The sequence below is a fragment of the Phyllobates terribilis genome, unplaced genomic scaffold (assembly GCF_046119375.1).
Source record: "Phyllobates terribilis strain yellow unplaced genomic scaffold, ASM4611937v1 Scaffold_13__5_contigs__length_258822181, whole genome shotgun sequence".
In the NCBI taxonomy this organism is placed as follows: domain Eukaryota; kingdom Metazoa; phylum Chordata; class Amphibia; order Anura; family Dendrobatidae; genus Phyllobates; species Phyllobates terribilis.
This window is the reverse complement of record NW_027362773.1, coordinates 123,404,285-123,428,191: the sequence shown is the minus strand read 5'-3', so window position 1 is coordinate 123,428,191 and position 23,907 is coordinate 123,404,285. Positions and strand designations below refer to the sequence as shown.

The 23,907-nt window shown below is 40.9% G+C and overlaps 1 protein-coding gene across 1 annotated transcript in view; it reads left to right on the top strand.

Annotated features, from left to right (window-relative positions):
- Positions 1–23,907, top strand: part of ATG2A (autophagy related 2A) — a 97,108-nt gene that overhangs the window by 60,503 nt on the left and 12,698 nt on the right. Inside the window, exons 25-28 of the mRNA XM_073658589.1 lie at positions 1,894–1,986; positions 4,109–4,179; positions 5,515–5,591; positions 11,321–11,491. Coding sequence (XP_073514690.1) covers positions 1,894–1,986; positions 4,109–4,179; positions 5,515–5,591; positions 11,321–11,491 — 412 coding nt within the window. The remainder of the gene's footprint in view (positions 1–1,893; positions 1,987–4,108; positions 4,180–5,514; positions 5,592–11,320; positions 11,492–23,907) is intronic.

Below are 23,907 nucleotides of genomic sequence, written 5' to 3'. Positions count from 1 at the left end.
AGATGTGATGGCACAGTCAGAGGAGGTTAGTGAGCGAGCTACGGAAGCCCATTGTTTGATGGCTCAGTAGGTCCTGTACATCAGACATTCAGTGATGTGAAAAGTGTTTCCCTCCTTCCTGATTTATTATTCTCTTGCATGTTTGTCACACTTAAATGTTTCAGATCACAAAACAAATTTAAATATTAGACAAAGATAACACGAGTAAACACAAAAAGCAGTTTTTAAATAAAGGTCTTTATTATTAAGAGAAAAAAGAAATCCAAACCTACAGGGCCCTGTGTGAAAAAGTGATTGCCCTCCCTTAAAACATAAATTAACTGCGGTTTATCACATCTTTGGGAAGCGGAGTACAATTTCCCTAGCCACACACAGGCCTGATTACTGCCAAACCTGTTCTCAATCAAGAAATCACTTAAATAGGACCTGACTGACAAAGTGAAGTAGGCCAAAAGATCCTCAAAAGCTTGACATCATGCTGCGATCCAAAGAAATTCAGGAACAAATGAAAAACAAAGTAATTGAGATCTATAAGTCTGGAAAAGGTTATAAAGCCATTTCTAAAGCTTTGGGACTCCAGAAAACTACAGTGAAAGCCATTATCCACAAATGGCGAACACATGAAACAGTGGTGAACCTTCCTGGGAGTGGCTGGCCGACCAAAATTACCCGAAGAGCGCAGCGAAGACTCATCCAAGAGGTCACAAAAGACCCCACAACAAAATCCAAAGAACTGCGGGCCTCAGTTAAGGTCAGTGTTCATGACTCCACCATAAGAAAGAGACTAGTCAAAAAGGGCATACATGGCAGTGTTCCAAGTTGAAAACCACTGCTGAGCAAAAAGAACATAAAGGCTTGTCTCAGTTTTGTCAGAAAACATCTTGATGATCGCCGAGACCTTTGGGAGAATACTCTGTGGACTGACGAGACAAAAGTTTAACTTTTTGGAAGGTGTATGTTCCATTATATCTGGCGTAGAAGTAGCACAGCATTTCAGAAAAGGAACATCATACCAATAGTAAAATATGGTGGTGGTAGCATGATGGTTTGGGGCTGTTTTGGTGCTTCAGGACCTCTGAGTCTTGCTGTGGTAAATGGAACCATGAATTCTGCCGTCTACCAAAAAATCCTGAAGAAGAATGTCCGGCTATCTGCTCGTGACCTCAAGATGAATCACACTTGGGTTATGCAGCAGGACAATGATCCAAACACACCAGCAAGTCCACCTCTTTTGACTTAAGAAAAACAAAATTAAGACTTTGGAGTGGCCTAGTCAGAGTCCTGACCTTAATCCGATTGCGATGCTGTGGCATGACCTTAAAAAGGCCGTTCATGCTCGGAAACCCTCCAATGTGGCTGAATTACAACAATTTTGCAAAGATGAGTGGCCAAAATTCCTCCAGAGCATTGTAAAAGACTCATTGCCAGTTATCGCAAACACTTGATTGCAGTTGTTGCTGCTAAGGGTGGTCCAACCAGTTATTAAGTTTAGGGGGCAATCACTTTTTCACACAGGGCCCTGTAGGTTTGGATTTCTTTTTCCCTTAATAATAAAGACCTTCATTTAAAAACTGCATTTTGTGTTTACTCGTGTTATCTTGTCTAATATTTGAATTTGTTTTGTGATCTGAAACATTTAAGTGTGACAAACATGGAAAAGAATAAGAAATCAGGAAGGGGGCAAACACTTTTTCACACCAGTGTATTCTCTGCAATACGGGACGTGATGAGGCATGCACACTTCACATGCTTCTGTATGTAAGTATATGGAGGCACAGTAGGAAGCCATGCAGCGCTGTGGGTGATGTATTACAGCCACATGAAAAACTGAACGTGCAGTTTTAAAAATCCATTAAAATGTATTTCTACTTCCCCCATGCCTTCTCTCGTCAGGCCGCTCTACCTCCCAGTCAGAGTCCTCATTACAGCAGAAACGTTTACTCTCTCCAGTAACATCGTGGTGGACACCTCAACCTTCCTGCTCAGGTAACTCCGGGTAAACCTCAGATATGGAATTTTACATATGCTGACGTGTTGTTCTTGGTGTCTGTGAGCAGAGATTTGAGTATGGCGGTCTTATTTTAATTATCTTACGGGTTGTTATGAATTAAATATGCCTATTTTATATTTCACTTTTTTTTTCCTTTGTATATGAATTTATAATTAGAAAGAAAGGATTTTGTTTGTTTGTTTTTTTTACTTGAAACCCCATATACATATTTTAGGCAAGGGGGCCCTGGGCAACCCATACAAATCGCAGGTGCATGTCAACCCATCGGCACCCCATTAGTGCACCTCAGGGGTGCCATTGGAGTTACAGAGGAAACCCCCTGCCTTTGTTACAGGGGTTGTCCGGCCTTGGGGTACAAGCACTGTGGGGGTTTGCCACTTTGTGTACTTTCGACCACATTAACACTAGATGTGTCCGGCCGCTCACTTCTAGTTGGCATGTGACCATATATATGCAGATGACATACTTGCTGCCACACTCCTACCACTCCCAGCGCCGGAATCAGAGACTCCTGATAGCGCGCAGATAGTGACTGCAGACTTGTACCCTAAGGCCAGACAACTCCTTTAACCCCTTAACAACCTTGGACTTATAGTTATGATGTGGGCTCCATCGATAAGCCCACATCTTTTCTGGCACATGATCGCGGGTCGGCGATGGGTTGGCATGACAACACTGGGTCTGCAGGAGACCCCTGTGGTTGTCATAGCCGATCTGCCCAGCGGTCGGCGCTCATAGCAGATGAGAATTACTGCTACACACAGCAAGGCTGAAGCCCACCTATGTGTAGCACAGGCGATCAGATGATCGCAGCTTCTAGTCTCCCATGGAGACTATTGAAGCCAGTGAAAAGTGAAAAAAAAATGTTTTTAAAAAAATATATAAATGTTCAAATTACCCCCCTTTCACCCCATTCAAAATAAAAAATACACATATTTGGTATTTCCACTTTCAGGATTGCCCAATCTATCAATATATAAAAAGAATTAATCTGTTCGGTAAATGGCGTAATGAGAAAAAAAATCAAAACTCCAGATTTATGTTTTTTTTGGTCGCCGCAACATTGCACTAAAGTGCAATAACGGGCGATCAAAACATCGTATCTACACAAAAATTATATCAATAAAAACGCCTGTTTGACACTCAAAAAGTAAGCCCTCACCCGGCCTCTGATCCCGAAAAATGGAGACGCTACAGGTCTCTGAAAATGGCGCCATATTTTTTTATTTATTTATTTTTACAAACGTTGGATTTTTTTTCCCACCACTTAAATAAAAAAGAACCTATAGATGTTTGGTGTCTACGGAGTCATAATGACAGGTCAGATTTAGCCTTTAGTGAACATGGTAAAAAAAAAAATACAAACCACTATTGTGGAATTGCTTTTTTTTGCAATTTCACTACACTTGGATTTTTTTCCCGTTTTCCAGTACATGATATGGTAAAACCAGTGATGTCGTTCAAAAGTACAACTCGTCCTGCAAAAAAGAAGCCCCTCACATGGCCATATTAACCGAAAAATAAAAACGTTATGGCTCGGAGAAGAAGGGGAGCAAAAAACGAAAACGGAAAAACCCAAGGTGGTAAAGGGGTTAAACTCCTTAAATGCCACAGTTTCTAATGACCCCAGGATCTAAGGGGTTAAAAGCTGGGCTTGAACTTCTCTTCAATATTGGCCATAATGGAGGGATATTTGCTGTTAATTATAGCTGTCAGCATGACCCTTTCATATTCAGTCATGCCCCTAATTATAAAGTGGAGTTTTTCAGCACAAAATGACTGTTCAAACCAAGCCTAGGCACTCGCTGAGTGGCCAAACAGTTCAGTGCACCTTCCCACCTACTTGTTTTCCATCTCTGCCCTTCTCCTCCTTGATTGACAGCCACCCTGTCCTTACAGAAGCCAGAGAAGGGCGGTAGGTGGGAAGGTGCACTGAACTGTTTGGTCGCGCCAAGGGTGCACCGAGCGCCTGTGCTTGGTTTGAACAGTCATTCTGTGCTGACAGACTCCCTTTATTCTGTGATTTTACTTTTACACTGCTGGATTGTGGCATTTTGAGTTTCTTCATTTCTGTTCTCACTTTTGGTTTTCTTTTAGGTTCATTTTAGATGACTCCGCTCTTTATCTGTCAGATAAATGTGAAGCCGAGGTTACAGACTTAAAGAAAGGTATGGGGTTATCAAGAGCGGCTATAATTGTGATGAGTTGGTTGAAGCATGGGGGGCATTTTTTATATGACCTAAGGAGGGGTTTGAGCTACATTCCTCTTTCATAATGGTAGACAGACGTGGAAATATCTAGAATGATTTGGATGTTAATGCATTTTTATATTTTTTTATAAACATGGTTCTGATGTCATTGACATTTTCTGAAGTCAAGGCCTCCTCTTTTACAGCTTTAGGAACTATTTTCTTTATTGATTTTGCAATGTGCAGTAGAAAATACTGCAAGTCCAGAACATTACACTGAAAGGAACTTTAAACACATGGTAGATACTTATTAGGCTGTGAAACATATCTGCCGATATTTACGGCGTGAACTGCTGAGGACAGCGATTGGCTGCAGCGGTCATATGCGCTATAGTAGCAACGTCACCACTGCAACCTCACAGCAAAGACAGATGAGGCAGCACGGGACCCCGGGGGAGGGTTGTTGTTTCACGGATTGGTTGTCGATGCGCCATTAGCACTACAATTTTTTTTATTTTTTAAATAAACTGTACCCAGGGACTGGTATTTTTTTTTTAAAGGGGACAGCCCCTTTTAAGGCTGATATATATCCACTAGATGGCAGTAATTCTTTTTTTGTATTGAAACTGTTTTTTTACAGGGGAATTTCCGAACAGAACTTTTTTGTATTGTAAAAACATGTATGTTTGCAATCCGAAGCATGCGTGGTGTTAGTTCACACATGCCTTTGTGACGGGGCTAGAGACGTCATGGTCGTTGTGTCTGTAATCAAGGAGGCCCAGGTCACACGTGTAACCAATGACACGTGATCTGAGACGGGAACGGAAACTGTCAAAATCCCGTCAGCGTTAAGAAATTTTTGTCGGGGGGGCTTGGGGTTGTAGCCACAGTTTTACAATACAGTTAATGCATGACTAAGCTGCTCTGTACATCTAACGGGAATCTGTCAGGATCAACCTTCCTATATGGGCATGTAGGTCATAGGAAGCTGAGTAAAATGATACCTTGATGTCTGCAATCTGTTGTCTTATTCCAGCAAAATCCACATTTTTCTTAATATGCAAATGAGCTGTTAAGATCTATGGGCCGGACATAGCTCTAGAGTCAGATCCTTAGGGAGATCTATGTTAAGACATCGGATCGCAGATATCAAGGTGTCATTTTATTCAGCTCCCTATGACCTACATTCCCGTATAGACTGCTTAGGAGGGTTGATCCTACTGACTGATTCCCTTTAATGCACTCTGTACATTTATGTGGAATAGGTAGGGAGTATCAAATGTTGCTTTACATGATATGATCCTTTGTCCACAGATTATGTCTGTGTCCTGGATGTAGACCTCTTAGAATTGGTCATCACAACATGGAAAGGAAACTCCTCATCCAAACTGGTAGGAATGGGATGATTGTAATCGATGATCATGAGGTCTGGATTAGATAGAACTGCATACATGTGGAAGGAGGCAATTATTGCTCGTAAACCATAATGGATTCAACAATACCAGAGAATCATACATCTCTGTACAAGAAGGCACAGAAAAAAATATTAAAACATTTGATTTTTATTGATGTAATAAATATAAAAAATCCTTGTTAAAAATAAGCATAATGTATCAATTTGTAGCAAGCAGAAAGCACCTTTCTTCTTTGTCTAAATTGGAGTGCCATATTGGACTGTGGGGAAGTGACTCGATTTCATTTGTTACCATTTTTTTTATTTTTTTTTATCAAATGCTTTTTATTAATTTTTATAAAGATTTTCACAAAGGTAAAAATAAAAAACAACAACAACCAGACAATCATTGGAGAAACCCAGTTCTCCACCCCTCAACCTTAAGAAGCATTAAACATGAGTTATTTATACATCTTGTCTCTGCAAAACCAGCAGAATTAGATGAACAAATATTTGAACATTAGTAACAATAATCAATCCAATTACATATAACTTGTGGAAATACTAATAACATTTTTAGTAATTTTCAAAGACGTTTAATTTGAGGCATCATATAAACGTAACTCAAAGCAAGCCGGGGGGAAATCTCCTCAGTTCCCTAAATGTCAAACCAGAGACATCAATTCATAGACCCCATATCTTGTCAAATTTAGAGACCGCATCTCTTTTTAGGTATATGCCTTTTTCCAAATTTACTAGCCAGTTAACTTTATTAATAAATTCTGATATCATAGGCTTCTGATCTGCTATCCATTTTTGGGCTATCAATTTTCTTGCCATATATAACATATGTGCTGCCGCAATTTTGCCTTACTCATCAATAGTCATTTGTTACCATTCTAATAAAAATTTCAACTGGAGCACAAGTGCTTAATGCGGGAAAATTTTTGGATTTGCTTATCAGGTGTAATGGGAACTTACCTTCCTCTATAGAGGTATTCTCTTTGGCTAGGTATTCTAAGGTACGCAGTGCTTCTTTTTCGACTTCAGTGGGAAAAATGATGTCTATTTGAAGCAAAATTTTGCAAGCGAACAAATGGAGATCCTTTGTCTGTTTGCTACAAATTGATATCTTATGCTTATTTTTAGCAAGGATTTTTTATATTCATTACATGAATAAAAATCTAAGATTTTAATAATTTTTTCTGTGCCTTCTTGTACAGAGGCGGATGATTCTCTGGTAGTGTTGTATCAATTGTATTTTTGGAGGTGATCTATATACACTTTTGGCACGGTGCATTAATTCGTAAACCATAACCCGGGGAATCCATACTTGTGAGTTTATGCTTTGCAAAAAGAATTGAACATCTTTTTCCCCTGACTTAGGGTATTGCCCATTAAGGCGACATTCACGTATCCATTTCCATTTTTACAACTGTGTAAAACAGATCGTTTTTCTTTCATGTGTCATCGGTGTTGCACCTTTGTTGCAGCTAGTTAGTTTTTTTCTCATCCATTTTTTAAAAAACTGAAGGAAGTGAACAGTTTATACTTTTTCTTTATCTATTGGCTCTTATCAATAGATCATTTAAAAACGGATGAAATATGGAAGGAAAACTGAAGTTCAAATTATGGCTGTGTGCACATAGTCTTTTTGCTGAGTTTTCTGAGCAGAAACGGAACAGAAACTTCCACGTTTTGGAGGTGTTTTGAGATTTGGAATGTTTCTACTCAGTTTCTGCTCCAAAGATTCCTCAAAAAACTCAAGTCTTCTGTGTTTCACTGATCCACATACACTTTGATGAAAACAAGTTATCACGTGTCCCAAGGATAGGTGATAACTTACTGATCTGGGGCGTCCAACCACTTGGATCCGCACCAGTCTGCAAAACATGGAATTTTTATTCCTGAAGGGGCACTTTTATCTCTATTAGAATGGGCTGGCAGTGCGCATGCTCGACTGCCACTCCATTCATTCCTTATGGGACTGCTCTCAGCTTTTTTCAGCAGCCCCATAGGGAATGATTGGAGATGCAGTCGAGCATGCGCACTGCCAGCTCATTCTAATGGGGATATAAGTGCCTCACTCTGCTGATCGGTCCATGTCCCTGTGGTCGGACCCCACAAATTATTATTATTTATTATTATAGCGCCATATATTCCATGACGCTTTACATGTGAAAAGGGGTATACATAATAAAAAAACTAATACAATAATCATGAACAATACAAGAGGAGAGAGGACCCTGCCCGCGAGGGCTCACAGTCTACAAGGGATGGGTGAGGATACAGTAGGTGAGGGTAGAGCTGGTCGTGCAGCGGTATGGTGGAGTTATGGTTACTGCAGGTTGTAGGCTTGTCGGAAGAGGTGGGTCTTCAGCTTCCTTTTGAAGGTTTCCACGGTCAGCGAGAGTCTGATATGTTGGGGTAGAGAGTTCCAGAGTAGGGCGGGGTGGATGCATGAGAGAAATCTTGTATGCGAATGTGGGAAGAGGAGATAAGAGGGTGTTAGGGCGAACATTTTGATATGTTCACTAGTTGCCTGCTCCTGGCCTAATGCATATGATCAAGTGCATGCAAGAAAGAATAACATCAGACACACACACAGTCGGATGTAAGCTCTCCTTGATCAGCTATGGCACAGCTCCAAGTGTCTTTATTCAACCCGAACATAGACTTATATATACTGTAAATAGGGGCTCGGTTAGCCCTAGAATGTGAGTAACCAGGTGTATTCATTGGTTAGTCCATGGGCAGATCCATGAGGTCATCAGGGTGGGTTTGGTCCATGAGGTCATCAGGGGGGCGTGATCCATGAGGTCATCAGGGTGGGTTGGTCCATGAGGTCATCAGGGGGCGTAGTCCATAAGGTCATCATGAGGTAATCAGGGTGGGTGTCTCCAAGCGATGTGTCGCTCTGTGATTGGTTAGTCCTTCTATAGAATTCAGCTTCCTCTTGGAACTTCCTTGTACGACAGGATGTAGTCATAAATAAAGTCTCCACCTTTGCACATGTACAACAGGATGTAGTCATAGGTCCAGTTGCCATCTTGCATAACAGAGCATGGTGTGATGAAACAGGAAATGGCAGCCATCTTTTGATCTAAACAAGCTTATGTAAGGTGAAATAATACACTTTATGGGTCTTTTCTCTCAATCTCCTATGTCTTGAGGTTAATTAAGTATTTGATCCTATGGCTCTCCTCAACAAGGGAAGTAGAGAAGGAGATCTTGTGAGGATCGGAGGTTGCATGTAGGTATGTACCGGTAGACTAGGTCACAGATGTATGGAGGAGACAGGTTGTGGATGGCTTTGTATGTCATGGTTAGGGTTGTGAACTGGAGTCTCTGGGTAATGGGGAGCCAGTGAAGGGATTGACATAGGGGAGAGGCCAGGAAATAGCGGGGGAACAGGTGGATTAGTCAGGCAGCAGAGTTTAGGATAGATTGGAGGGATGCGAGAGTGTTGGAGGGGAGGCCACAAAGCAGGAGGTTGCAGTAGTTGAGGCGGGAGATGATGAGGGCATGCACTAGTGTTTTTGCAGCTTTTTGATTAAGGAATGTGCGGATTCGGGAAATATTTTTGAGTTGGAGTTGGCAGGAGGTGGAAAGGGCTTGGATATGTGGTTTGAAGGAGAAATCAGAGTCAAGGGTTACCCCGAGACAGCGAGCTCGCAGGACTGGTGAAAGTGATCAGCCATTGCTTTTGATGGAAAGGTGAGGTCTAGGTCTGTTTGGGGGGTTAGGTGAGGTCTAGGTCTGTTTGGGGGGTTGAGTGAGATGGGGGAAAGATGACCAATTCTGTTTTGTCCATGTAAAGTTTTAGAAAGGAGGTGATATCGGGTCCAGAGAGTTAGATCTGTGTGTCATTAGCATAGAGGTGATGCTGAAAGCTGTGGGCCTCTTTGAGCTGTCCCAGGTCGAAGGTGTAAATGGAGAAGAATAGAGGTCCTAGAATTGAACCTTGGGGAACACCGACAGATAGTGGGTGAGATGAGGAGGTGGTGTGTGAGTGGGAGACACTGAATGTCCTGTCTGTTAGGTATGAGGAGATCCAAGATAGGGCCATGGCTGTGATGCCAAGAGATGAGAGAGTCTGTAGTAAGAGGGAATGGTCCAGTGTGTTGAAGGCAGATAACAGGTCCAGGAGGAGGAGAACAGAGAAATAGCTCTTGGCTTTGGCGGTTAGTTAGTCATTGGTGACTTTAGTCAGGGCAGTTTCAGTAGAATGGTGCGGTTGGAAGCCAGATTGTTAGCGGTCAAAGAGGGAGTAGGAGGAGAGGTGGGAGGACAGTTCAAGATGGACGTGTTGTTCCAGTAGTTTTGAGGCATAGGAGAGAAATGATATGGGGCGATAGCTAGACACAGAGGATGGGTCAAGGGAGGGCTTTTTGAGGATGGGTGTGATTGAGGCATGTTTGAAGCAAAAGGGAAAGACACCAGTTAGTGATAGGTTGAAGAGATGGGTTAGGGTTGGGATGAAGACTGTGGTGAGGTTTGGGATGAGCTGGGACGGGATCGGGTCAAGTGCGCAGGTGGTGAGATGTGATCTGGAGAGTAGAGAAGAAAGTTGATCTTTCGTAATGGCAGAGAAGCTAGTTTTGAAGGAGGAGGGCTGGGTATTTATGAGGAGGGGCTGTGGGGACTGTAGGCCAAAGCTTTGTCTGATGTTGTCAATCTTCTGCTTGAAGAATGAGGCAAAGTCTTCAGCTCAGGTGAGAGGAGAGGAAGGAGGCACTGGGGGATGGAGAGAATTGAAAGTCCATAAGTTATCTTCTATCCTGTGGATAGGTAATAACTTCTTTTCCCCGGAAGCAACCCCTTTAATGGCCAACTGAGTCTTGGCCACAAAACGGATGAAAACAGGACATGCAATTCGGACCCAGATTCATTTTAAAAACTGATGCGTGTATGGGTCAATAAAACTCTATGGGTCCTTGTGCTGTGTGCGGAAAAAAGCAGACCGCACGAGGACATGTAAAATGGTTGTGTGAATGCAGCCTTACCAAGCATCTGGCAAATCAATTTGCGAAGTTTGAGAGTCACTTTTACCAGATGTAAGAGAGTGGAAAACTTTTGCATTTTGTCTCTTTTGCAATTTATAGAGCAAAATCGCCATTCACACAATCTCTACGTTGTATCTACTTTTAATGCTGGCAGATACGTGTACACATTGATGGGAACAGAGATGGAAATCCTCACAAAAGGCCACTTTTATAAAAAGTGTATATTTTGACAACAATTAAACAAAAGATTATTATGGCAATTCTCGTTTTGTAACTTGTGTGCCACATTGGTACCCGTACTATATATCAGAAACGTCGTAAAATAAATGAACTGTCAAACCTGCATCATTTCCTACTTTTAGAAAAACACTAAGGTGTCCGCCTGCTGTGATCTGACGAGGGATCTCGGCGTAGACTCTGCTGGCTTGTCCTGTATTTTATTAATGTGGCGCACACATGTGGGGATTAAAACATTTTAGAAATGAAGTTGTAGCTAAAGAAGTCACCTAAAAATGTCCACCTTCTACTGTTCATCTTCTCTATTACCCTTAACCCCCTGGCACCACACCATACATTTACTTGAAATGTGCGCATACCAGTGATGACAACCGTCCTACAGCAGCCGCCAGTATCAGAGACATCTCTAATCTTGGTCGTTTAATAGTGACTGTCTATTATTCTGCTGCCAGTGTCGTTCCGCTCATCTCTCCTCTCCGTCCAGGCTCAGCCACTGTTTGAACTTCGATGCTCTAACAACGTCCTCCACATTCACACCTGCGCGGACTCCTGTGCCATGCTTGCCAACTTCACCCAGTATGTGATGAATAATGGAGACCTTCACTGCCCTCCAAAGCCTGAGCCGCCCACCGAGATTGCGGGACAGAAATTACAGGTACCGGCTTCCTGAACAATGGCTTGTGTGTATTGCTTGTACAGGTACACTTCACACTAGGTAGGGTTGTGGTTATTGGGTTGCTTAGCTAATTTGGTCAGTTTAAGAAACTATACGTAAAGCACTGATATAATGACTAGTACTTGTATGGAAAATATATATTAATATAATAGACTCTTCTGGAGCTTCTACTTCCTCTTAATTTACCTTTTGGCCTCTGTGATAGCGATCTGAGGCAACATAAAGGGATATTCCCATCTCCAAGATCCTGTCCCAATATGTAGTAGTTATAATAATAATTTTAGCAAATACCTCCAATTAGAAATGAAGTATAGTTCTTCTGATTCACTATGTCGCTTACCCCATGTGCAGGGCATTGCAGTAGCCTAGATATCCATGGTTACGACCACTCATAAAATGACAGTTTGTTGCTAGTGGTCATAACCATGGATACAAAACTTCTGCATTGCCCTGCGCATGGGGTAAGTGACATAGTGAATCAGAAGAGCTAATACTACATTTCTAATTGGAGATATCTGCTAATATTATTATTACACCGAATACATATTGGGATAGGATCTTGGTGATGGGAATACCACTTTAGACATCATGCAACCTCAGAGAGTAGTATATATTTTTATGATGCAGCGCTGGTCATCCCAGCAGCCAGACCCCCATTGATCAGCAAGTTATCCCTTTTCTTCTAGATAGGGGATAACTTGTTTTTTTTGGGAACACCCTGTTAATTCAGAGTATTGGATTTCATTACCCTTTCTACAGAGCCTTTTCTGATGGAACATTTTTGGTATTGGGTAGAGGCGACCTCTGATCATAAGATGCCCTCGGTATGCTGGTGATCAGGGACCCTGTGTTACCACCGCACTACATTAGTCTATCTGCTTAATACATAGCCACCTTGGCTCATCCAGCTCAAGAAACATTTTTCTTAGCTTTGATTGAATGAAAGACCCCCATCATTAAACCCAGCATACCCTTTTTCAATATACGTTTTCTAAACCAGAGAGCCCTGTTAAAATAGAGGAGAGATTCTTCAGAGGAGGAGTGTTCAGTGGCCTCACAAGCAGGTACGTGCGCCGTATGTAACCTAAGTAGCAAAATGTTAATATAGTGCATAAATATTAAAGCGTATTACAGTGACCACAAATTATCACCTCTCCACAGAATAGGTGATAATTTGCTACTCTGTGGATGGCCGACCGCTAGGACCTGCACCGAACAGGGAAATATTGTCCCCAAAGGGGACTTTTCTCCCCTTTATGAAATAAAGTGGCAGATCGGACACCATAACACCATTCCATTAATTCCCTGTGGGGCTGCAGGAAAAAGCTGAGTGCAGTGCTCAGCAGCCCCATAAGGAATGAATGGATCACAGGGATCACATGTGCACTACCCTACTCCATGACAGTGAGGATACAAGTGTGCCGTTCTGATCAGTCTGGGTTCCAGCGGTCGAACCCCTATCGATCCATCCTTTCCTATGGATTGGTATATCTTGCTTACACAGGACAACCACTTTAATTGGGTTCTACTCACATCAAGTTGGAGCCTTTTGTGAGAGTATTGTGTAATGTATACGTCCAACAAAAGGCTCCCACGTACGCCACACTGCCCAAGGACTGCCATGCTAAAGAAAATAGATAAATAACGTGTTATATAGTTTTTTTTTTACCAGATGCCTCTATATAGAAAAGCATACATCTCTGCACTAAAAATAAAAGTACACTGACCTCTCCAGGCCCGACGCACGTTTGGCCTCCTTGAGTGACATTTGGGGAGTAAACCACTGGGCTCTGCTGTAACGTAGAGGACTTTTTCTTTATATATATTATGTATGTATATATGTTTATACATTTCTGATCCAAACACCATTATTATCGCCCAGAGTTGTTGGAATAAGGAGCACCCCATGTGCTTTATGCCATGATATCAGATAGTATACAATGCTCTGGTTATTTTGTACTTGGAGCACGTAAGAACATGCAATGTAAAGTGAATGGTTTCCCTGCTGGTCATACATAATAGTGATGTTCTGTTGTGATCATTTTCTATTACATTTCTGTGTTTTGTTTTTTATTGAATACCTCACCTGTCTGCCACCTCTTGCAGTCTACTGACTTTGTTTTACCCCCTTTTATTTTGGCACACAAGAAGGCCTCATATGACCTCAGTTGATAAACAGCATCTTGACGGGCATCCAAATTCAGAGGATATGCACTCCCAAATTCCGTACTATGATGTTTTGCGGCTTCAGCCTCCTGGGTTCTGGCATCGGTTGTCTAAACACTTCCTTTCTAGCAATATCATTAATCTGAGAGCGGTAAACACGTTGACTTTTAAGGCCATTTTGAAATCAAGGAGCATTTTGTTTTTTCAGGAAGGACGAAGTTTTACCCATCTTATTAGGATCTAATGCTGCTGCCTTAGTTTGATGCCACTTTTGTTTTCTTGCATGCGGGTTCAACAATAGATTAATGCAATAAGAATAGGGATGAGCGGACGCGTGGAAGTTTGGGTTCTGCTACCCAACCCAAACTTTAGTCCAAAGTTCGGTTCGGGTACCAGAACTGTGCCAGAACTTTAACCAGAATCCAAGCCCCTTTGAAAACAATGGAGACCCGAACTTTAGATCTGGGAAAAAAAGATCTCTCTACCTCTCTCTCCTCGGACCTCCGAACATTACAAAGGACTTCCGGGAGAAGTTCGGCATTTAGCACTGGACACTAACTGTTCGGTATGAATCCCAAACTTTTAAGTTCATGTTCGCTCATCTCTAAATAAGAATAAATGACCCATGTCATCTCAACAAACCTTTCAGAGTGCTCTTTTTGCTTTCTATCCTGTTTTTTTTTTTTTATTATTATTTTTTTTTATTATTATTATTTGGGTAAGCTACTGTGCACAGCTTTCATCGTCACTCCCATTAACCGTGCAAGAGCATCGCCGACTGAACAGTGGCATAACTCACAGCTGATGGGGTTCCATGGCAAAATCTCCAATAGGGCCCCCAACTTTCAGGACCTTGTTCTTCTCATATGGCCAAAGTGGCTTCTTATACACCAGTACCTACAACCCCTGCACCCTCTATAATTACAACCCTCCATTCTTCTGACCTGGCCGTGCTCTTGCTTCTGACAATCGATTGGGTTCCCAGCGGTATGACCCACAGTTGTCTAAAAATTATCACCTACTCAGTACATAGTCGATAATTTGGAATACCCCCTTTTAGGGCCTTCTGGTGGGGTCACTATTATGTAAAAAATCCTTTTTTTCATAGCAATAAAAGGTCATTGAGAATTCACTCATTTATTGTTGATCAAATCTATTATGGTTACCTAAAAATTATTTGTCAGTGTGATGTCCCCCACTGGCATCTGCTAATGGTTACCTGAGGAGACAAGAGGGAACATGAGCGATCAGATTGAGGAGATTGTCATTACATATACATGCCTATCTTTCCAAACCTTAACCACTCGTTAGATTGTGCAGCAGTTCTTGTCCCTATAAATGTATCTTCATAGGTAAATGATCCTCAGATTGCTCCTGATCGCTTCCATTTTCAGCTGCAAATAAGTTATTGGCGGCCACATTCTAGGCTACATTTACACTACTTTCCATTTGCCTGTTTTGTTTTTAAGAACAGACAAACAGAATTAATGTCCAAAACAGATTCAGAGCGCATCATGCAAAACTTTTTCTTCCATTCTATAAACTGTCACAAAATGGACCCCATAATAATCGGTAGGACCACTCTTCTTCCATTTGCGAATGTTTCCATTTTGTACATGAATGACTCTAAACCGAACCGGCAAAAAGAATGTGCAAATAGAAATGTGAACTTGGCCTTAGAAAATAATCAGCCAGCAGCCGTTTCTCCCGACTTTACCATCCATACAGCCACATGCAACATAACTTGCTTCCGGAAAATGCATGAAACCAAGCATAGTGACAAACCGGGTGGGTATAGTTTTCTCCGATTTATTTTGTGTTATTTAGATTGTGTTCATCAAAAGAGAATCTCTCAGCTCATTGTATTTCCAAACCAGTTACATGTGTGAGTAGGTTATAAAAATACAAGTGGATTCGTACCTTTATTAACCCAAAACGCTGCTCTGCTGCAGATAAGTCCACTTTAGAAGTGATATTCAAATTAGACTGCAAGTGCTCTGGGCAGGAGGGAGCACTTGCACTGCTTGAGCTGCTGTTTCAGTTCTCAGCCCAACTCCACCCCTCTGTAAGTGATTGACAGTTACCACTGCTGCAGTATATCACATTCATGTGTGGCCTTCTTCTCTCCTAACCGCTGAGGGTGAAGTGGACCCTCATTCAATACACCTTGTATCGGTAACATTAGCAGTTGTAGTGACATGTTTAAAGCCCCTCCATACTGTTTAAAGCCCCTCCATATTGTTTAAAGCCCCTCCTTACTGTTTAAAGCCCCTCCATACTGTTTAAAGCCCCTCCATACACATTAGAAGCAGGCCAAACCTGATGATTTGGCATTATCACCATCTAATGCGTATGAGGCCTCACGTCTCTTCCCCGACATAATCAAAGAGGGACTGTGCTTGTTGAATTTGAACACCCGATGATTATGTTCTCTAGACACATAGGTGTAACTCGCCTCTCCCCATTAAAAACCCACACACTCTTAAGAAATGGGAGTGTGCATGTGTATGGAGAGTTATAGGAGATAGCTGTCCTCCGAGCGAGTCTTTGATTGACAGCCGATCTAAGATGTACAGCCCCTTTAGGCACAATATAAAACACTTTCCATCCGTTGATCCAATTCAGCTAAGAGTTACTTCAAGTTGTGATGGATAAAAGAAATCCGGTCTCCGGCGGGAATACTTCCCTCGCTGCGGGTGATGTCATAGGAATACAATCTCCATTGGGAATGATTAGTGGCTGGTACTGATGTCATGCTAATAACATCTCACACACCTGTCTCCATTTAAAATTCTTCCACTTTGCCAAATGTTATTTTTCCTGTCTGTACCGCTGGTAACTCTTAAGAAAAAAATTAGTGTCAGCAACATGGTCACCCAGACTGACACATGGTGAAGGAGCAAAAGATGAAAGGTCCTGAAATGGTTAAATATCATCATGTGCATGCAAATAAAAATCTGTACGATGCACAGAAATCATTTCCCCGGTATCGGAAGCTCCATTAACCTGAGTATACATCCTGTCCATGTCTGTTTGCATTATATTTAGAAGCCAGTGTAGTCTGTCCGGAGGTTGGTATTTGTTGTACAGCGGATCCAGGAGAGGCGGCTTCACTCCTTTTGTCATAAAGGTTAATTATTTTTGCAAAAGTCTAGTTATTCACCATCCGTGGTCCCATAGCTTGTCTAATAAACAAAAAATCAACTTCTCGTTGGTTTTCCGGAATTGTTCAGATTTTTTTTTACAATATTATATGGTACAGTCAGTACAATTAAAGAATAACTAAGCCTTATATAGTTTTGTTTTTCTATTTAAGTAGAGAAAAAAAATTGGAAAATTCGTAAAAAAAAAATAATAATTACGTGTGTCACTGTTTTCCAATACCCATAGCGTTTTCACTTGTTGGAGCTGCGTTAGGGCTTGATTTTTGTGTGACAAACTGATGTTTATATTCATACCATTTTTGGGGTATATGCGATGTCTCGATCAATTCTTTTTATAAAAAATGTGTCTCACTTTAATGGATAATATATACTATTTTATTAAATATTTTAATTATTAATATTTATTAAACCTAAAAATGTTAGTTTTTATGTCTTGTATTTCCGTTTCTATTAAATTTTATTTGTGATTTTTTTTTTTTAAGTAATATTTAATAAAATATTTTATTTGATCAGTTTTAATAACGATAATATGTTGATCTGTGCATACTTCATTATTCACTTGCTTTTTTTGTATAGGTTAACTTGATCACTTGTTGAATTTTTTTTTTGTGGGGCTGCAGCAACTGAAAAAAGCAATTTTGGCATTTTATTTTTCCTTTTCTCATTATGTCATTTACCGATCAGGTTAATTAATTTTATATATTGATAGAGGACTTTTACTGACACAATACAAATATGTATGTATTATTATTATTTTTTTTAATTGTTTATTTTCAATGAGGGGGAAGGTGTGAGAAGTCAAAATTTTATTTTCTTTTTTATACATTTTTAAAACTTTTTTATTATTAGTTTATTTTATGGGGAACTTGAAACTGTGATCGTCTGATCACTTCTGCTACAAACTGCAATACCACATTATTTTAGTGTATAGTAAAAATCACGTTCTCCTATGAACGCCATCCAGCCACAGGCTGGTCTTCATAGGAGCACCAGCATGACATGCACGGGGGCCTTCAGCTGATGGTTTAGTGAATCCTGCATTGAGCAGGGGGTTGGACTTGATGACCCTTCCAGCTTTAACATTCTAGGATTCTATATCTGCCATAGCAACCCATTGACACCTCACAATTGCGTCTCTGGGGGACCGATGGGGACATGGAACAGCACCCATCCCACATCCCACGTGCTGTAAATGCTGATGTTGGAGATTGACAGCAGCACTTAAGTGGTTAACAGCAGGACTTGGCTTGGCTCCACCTGCTGCTAGGCAGGTGATAGCTGTGTAACACAGCCGTTATCTGTCAGGAAAGATGCAAGCTCAGCTCATGAGCCTGCATCAAAGATGGTGAGCCCAACAAATGACCTTCATACATTAGGAAGGGGTTAAAGAGCAGATCATACTGTTGGAGTGAGTGTCTTGAGGCCCTAAATCCCCACTCCTGCTTCCTACATTACACTATACGTTCCTCTATGTAGTGATCATACTTTCCCTCCAGGAGGGGGGCATATGTTTAGTTTTTTTTATATATCCTAATTACAGTTATATTTAGAAGAACATCAGATTTCCCTTAATTGAAGTGGTCACGTTGTTTTCTGGACTTCTTGGTACATTGAAGACGAGGGTGCTGCCGTGTCAGTGGATTAGTAGTCGGTCACATTTCATTAGTATTTGCACCAGTGTAAAAACCTTCGGATGGTTTGTATGTTTTCCTTGTCATGGGGCATGTGCGTTACTGCTTGTTTTTGTGATATATTGCAGCTGGTGCAGTGCTGTATACCCATTGTATTATTATACCGGGGGCTCCAGATGTGTAAGACCGCCGCCATCGTCTTGGAGAGTAATGGAATCTTGTATTTATTTTCACATTCCTGAGTTTTCAGTTCCTCCCTTTTCAAAAGGAATTCATTATGTAGAACCAGTTTGGCAGAGGTGGTGATCCCGCCACTATCCTGCCCGCTGTTAGCAAGCCGAACAACCTCGTATTACAAGCAATCTGCCCATTTATCAGCTGCTACAGATCTCATTATCGCCTGTGGACTATGAGACATTTATACAGAATGGTGTCTGTATTGCAACATTCTATTTTTGTTTTTGATTTCCTACAAACTCCCAATAGATGCTCGTTCTGTACTTCTGAAGTTTTTTTACTCTCGATCTGAAATTATTTCTAAAAACATTGGATGTAGGGTCTTCAAGTTTGATAGTTAACCCTTATTCACTAGATAGGGAACTTTATGATCGCTGGTGTCCCAGTCATCCCGAAAATTGGGGCCCCATTTGATCAACCACCGCTCCATTCATTCACTCTTAATGGGCTTTCCAGAGATGCATGCTCTCTGGTGGTCTCCGGCGCTCCCATTAGAATGAATGGAGCGGCAGTGAGCATGACCAACCACCACACCATTCACACAGGGCTCTTCAGTGCCCCAGCTCTCAGGACCACTGGGACCCCAGCGATCAGGAAGTTTAACCCTTATTCACTGGATAGGGGATAACTTTAAATCTTGAGAATACCCCTTTAAGTTAATGCTTATTAATATGTGAACTATATCCTGGGAATATCCTTTACTATGGTTGTTGGCAGTACAGCCCTATCTATACGGGCTATTCCTGTATATAGAAGACCTCATCTATCTTAATAACGTGTAGATTGGTGGGGTCCTGATCGCCATCGCCAGAGTGGGGCACTTTTATCCCCGTTGGCGTAGAGTGGCAATGAACATACTAGACCACCCCTCCAATCATTCCTTATGGGGCTACCAGAGACAGCAGCTCCATAGAGAATGGTGGTCACTTATTCCTTGGATAGGTGATAAATTCTTCCAACTACAACATAACTTTTAATAGCTACTGAAGAAGAAAGGAAACTTGCCAAGACTCAAACATAACTTTCGTTACCTATTACTACCACATATAGCTGTGCAGTTTAGGTAGACCACCTCACTGGGCCCCCCCGACGACCACCTTTGGTTTTATCTATATGTTTTAACCACTTCGCGCCAGAGCCTGTTTTTGCCTTCGTGACCGGGCCAATTTTTTCAATTCTGACCACTGTCACTTTATGAAGTAATTACTCTGGAACGCTTCAACGTATTCCCCTGATTCTGAGACTGTTTTTTCATGACATATTGTACTTCATGATAGTGGTAAAATTTCTTCCATATAACTTGCGTTTATTTGTGAAAAAATCGGAAATTTGGCGAAAATTTAGAAAATTTTGCAATTTTCAAACTTTGAATTTTCATGCCCTTAAATCAGAGAGATATGTCACACAAAATAGTTAATAAATAACATTTCCCACATGTCTACTTTACATCAGCACAATTTTGGAACCAAAATTTTTTTTTGTTAGGGAGCTATAAGGGTTAAAAGTTGACCAGCGATTTCTCATTTTTCCAACAAAATTTACAAAAACATTTTTTTAGGGACCACATCATATTTGAAGTCACTTTGAGGGGTCTTTATGACAGAAAATACCCAAAATTGACACCATTCTAAAAACTGCACCCCTCAAGGTGCTCAAAACCACATTCAAGAACTTTATTAACCCTTCAGGTGCTTCACAGGAATTTTTGGAATGTGGAAAAAAAAAATTAACATTTAACTTTTTTCACAAAAATGTTACTTTAGACCCAATTTTTTTTATTTTCACAGGGGTAACAGGAAAAAATGGACCCCAAATTTTTTTGTGCAATTTCTCTTGAGCGTGCTGATACCCCATATGTGAGGGAAAACCACTGTTTGGGCGCACTGCAGGGTTCGGAAGGGAAGGAGCGCCATTAGACTTTTTGAATGTAAAATTTGTCTGAATAATTAGCAGACGCCATGTTGCGTTTGGAGAGCTCCTGATGTGCCTAAACAGTGGAAACCCCCCACAAGTGACACCATTTTGGAAACTAGACCCCTTAGGGAACTTATCTAGATGTGTGGTGAGCACCTTGCACCCCCAGCTGCTTCACAGAAGTTTATAATATTGAGCCGTAAAAATAAAATTTTCACATTTTTCCCACAAAACCGTTTTTCATCCCTTAATTTTGCATTATCATAAGGGTAATAGGATAAATTGCACCATGAAATTTGTTGTGCAATTTCTCCTGAACACGCTGATACCCCATATGTGGAGGCAAATTACTGTTTGGGCGCACGGCAGGGTTTGAAAGGGAAGGAGCGCCATTTGACTTTTTGAATGTAAAATTTGTTTGAATAATTAGCAGACGCCATGTCGCATTTGGGGAGCCCCTAATGTGCCTAAACAGTGGAAAAACCCCACAAGTGCCACCATTTTGGAAACTAGACCCCTTAGGGAACTTATCTAGATGTGTGGTGAGCACCTCGCACCCCCAGCTGCTTCACAGAAGTTTATAATATTGAGCCGTAAAAATAAAATTTTCACATTTTTCCCACAAAACCGTTTTTCATCCCTTAATTTTGCATTATCATAAGGGTAATAGGATAAATTGCACCATGAAATTTGTTGTGCAATTTCTCCTGAACACGCTGATACCCCATATGTGGAGGCAAATTACTGTTTGGGCGCATGGCAGGGTTTGAAAGGGAAGGAGCGCCATTTGACTTTTTGAATGTAAAATTTGTTTGAATAATTAGCGGACGCCATGTCACATTTGGGGAGCCCCTAATGTGTCTAAACAGCGGAAACCCCCCACAAGTGCCACCATTTTGGAAACTAGACCCCTTAGGGAACTTATCTAGATGTGTGGTGAGCACCTTGCACCCCCAGCTGCTTCACAGAAGTTTATAATATTGAGCCGTGAAAATAAAATTTTCACATTTTTCCCATAAAAAATGTTTTTCATCCCCTAATTTTGCATTATCATAAGGATAACCGGAGAAATTGCACCATGAAATTTGTTGTACAATTTCTCCTGAGTACGCCGATACCCCATATGTGGGGGAAAAGCACTGCTTTGGTGTACGGCAGGGTTCGGAAGAGAAAGGAGCGCTATGTTGGCTGGGATAGGCAGCAGACACCATGTCACATTTGAAGAGTCGCTGACATGCCAAAACAGCAGAAACCTCCACAAATGACCCCATTTTGTAAACTACACCTCTCAAGGAATTCATCTAGGGAAGTAGTGAGCATTTTTTAATTTTTAAATTTATACCATTGGGCAGTGAAAAAATCATAATTATATTTTTACCACAAAAAATGTTTTACCCTCAGATTTTACATTTTCACACAGGGCAATGGGTAAAAATGGTGCCGAAATGTGTCACACAATTTCTTCTAAAAGTGTCAATACCCCATATGTGGCTGTATCGTACCGCTTAGCCATACGGTGAGATCTGGGGGGGACGGAATGCTATTTGACAATTGGAGAACAAATTATTGTAGAATAGGCATTTGGATTTGGGAGCACAAAATTTTCTGAATTTCTTTTGGGGGGCAAGGGTCATTTTGCTTTTCCAGAGCCTTTCTGCTACCAGTAACTTGGAAGTCCCTTATATTTTTAACAGATGACGGACCTGAGTGGGGACTAGCTTTTTTTGAGGACTGAGTTGAAGCTTTTATTGGGAACATTTTACGTAACATTTATCCGGCGCTCTAGGCTGAGCACTTACATCGGGGTTTCCATCTAAATTTCCAAGTGATGTAATTCAGATGAAACCCCTGCGGGATCCATTCACTGTAATGAGGCAGCAGAGTTACTCTGGACTCCGTCTGGCCTCTGTGTAGCGGTGTCCTTTTTTTCAGAAGTGCACAAAACTGTGGCCAACCGCACTTTTATGCACGCCTAAAACAAATGACACCGTGGGATCCCAGGCTAGACGGCGTCCACAGTGGCCTATATCTGTCTCATTACAGGGAATCTTCCGTTATGGGTTCCGGCTGAATCATGTATTTCAGAGATTTACACGGAAACTCTGGTGTAAGTGCTCAGCGCAGAGCACAGGATAAATGTGGGCAGAGCCTTACTGGGATCTTTGGGGACATAATAAACAAATCAGTAGCAGGTGAAGAATTGGTTTTATTTATTTTTTACGCCGTTCCTAGTGTGATATAACTGATTAGATTACTTTATTCTTCGGGTCGGTGTGATTACAGAGATACCAGATTGATATCGGGTTTTTATGACTGACAGCTGTCACACACTAAAAGACGCTTTTTTTGCAAAATCTAGTTTTTGCATCACCATATTTTGAGAGCTATAATTTTTCCATATTTCGGCCGACAGAGTCATGTGACGGCTTGTTTTTTGCGGGACGAGTTGACATTTTTATTGGTACCATTTTTGGGGACGTGACATTTTTTGATCGCTTTCTATTCCGTTTTTTGGGAGGTAAAATTAACAAAAACAAACAATTCAGGAATTGTTTTTTGAGTTTTTTTTTTATGCCGTTCTGCGTGTGGTAAAAGTGATCAGGCAGCGTTATTCTTCGGGTCAGTACGTTTACAGCGATACTACACTTACTGTATTTTTTTTATGTTTTGGCGCTTTTACACAATAAAACTATTTTATAGAAAAAAATATTTTTTTTGCATTGCTTTATTCTGAGCGCTATAACTTTTTTATTTTTCGGCTGATGGAGCTGTATGGCGGCTTTTTTTTTGCGTAACAAGATGACGTTTTCAGTGGTACCATTTTTATTTCCACTTTTTGTTTGGCAATATGATGAAAAAGCATATTTTTTTGCTCCGTTTTTTATTTATTTTTATTACGGTGTGCACAGAAGGAGTTAATTAGTGTGACAGTTTTATAGCTCGGGTTGTTTCGGACGCGGCGATACCAAATATGTGTACTTTTTTTGGTTTTGTAAAAATATACGGATTTATTGGTTTAATATTTTATTTATTTATTTTTATTTATTTTGTGATTTTTTTTTATTAATAGTTTAAAAACTTTTTTTTTACTTTTTTTCACATTTTTTCTTAGTCCCTGTATGGGACATTAATTTTTATTTTTCTGATCTCTGATCTCATGTAATGTAATAGACATATATTACATTACATGAGATCTTCCCTGACTGTTTCAGTCAGAGTCTCCTGTCTGGCTACAGCTGCAGCTGAGCCAGACAGGACACCATATATGGCAGAGCTGGAGGCG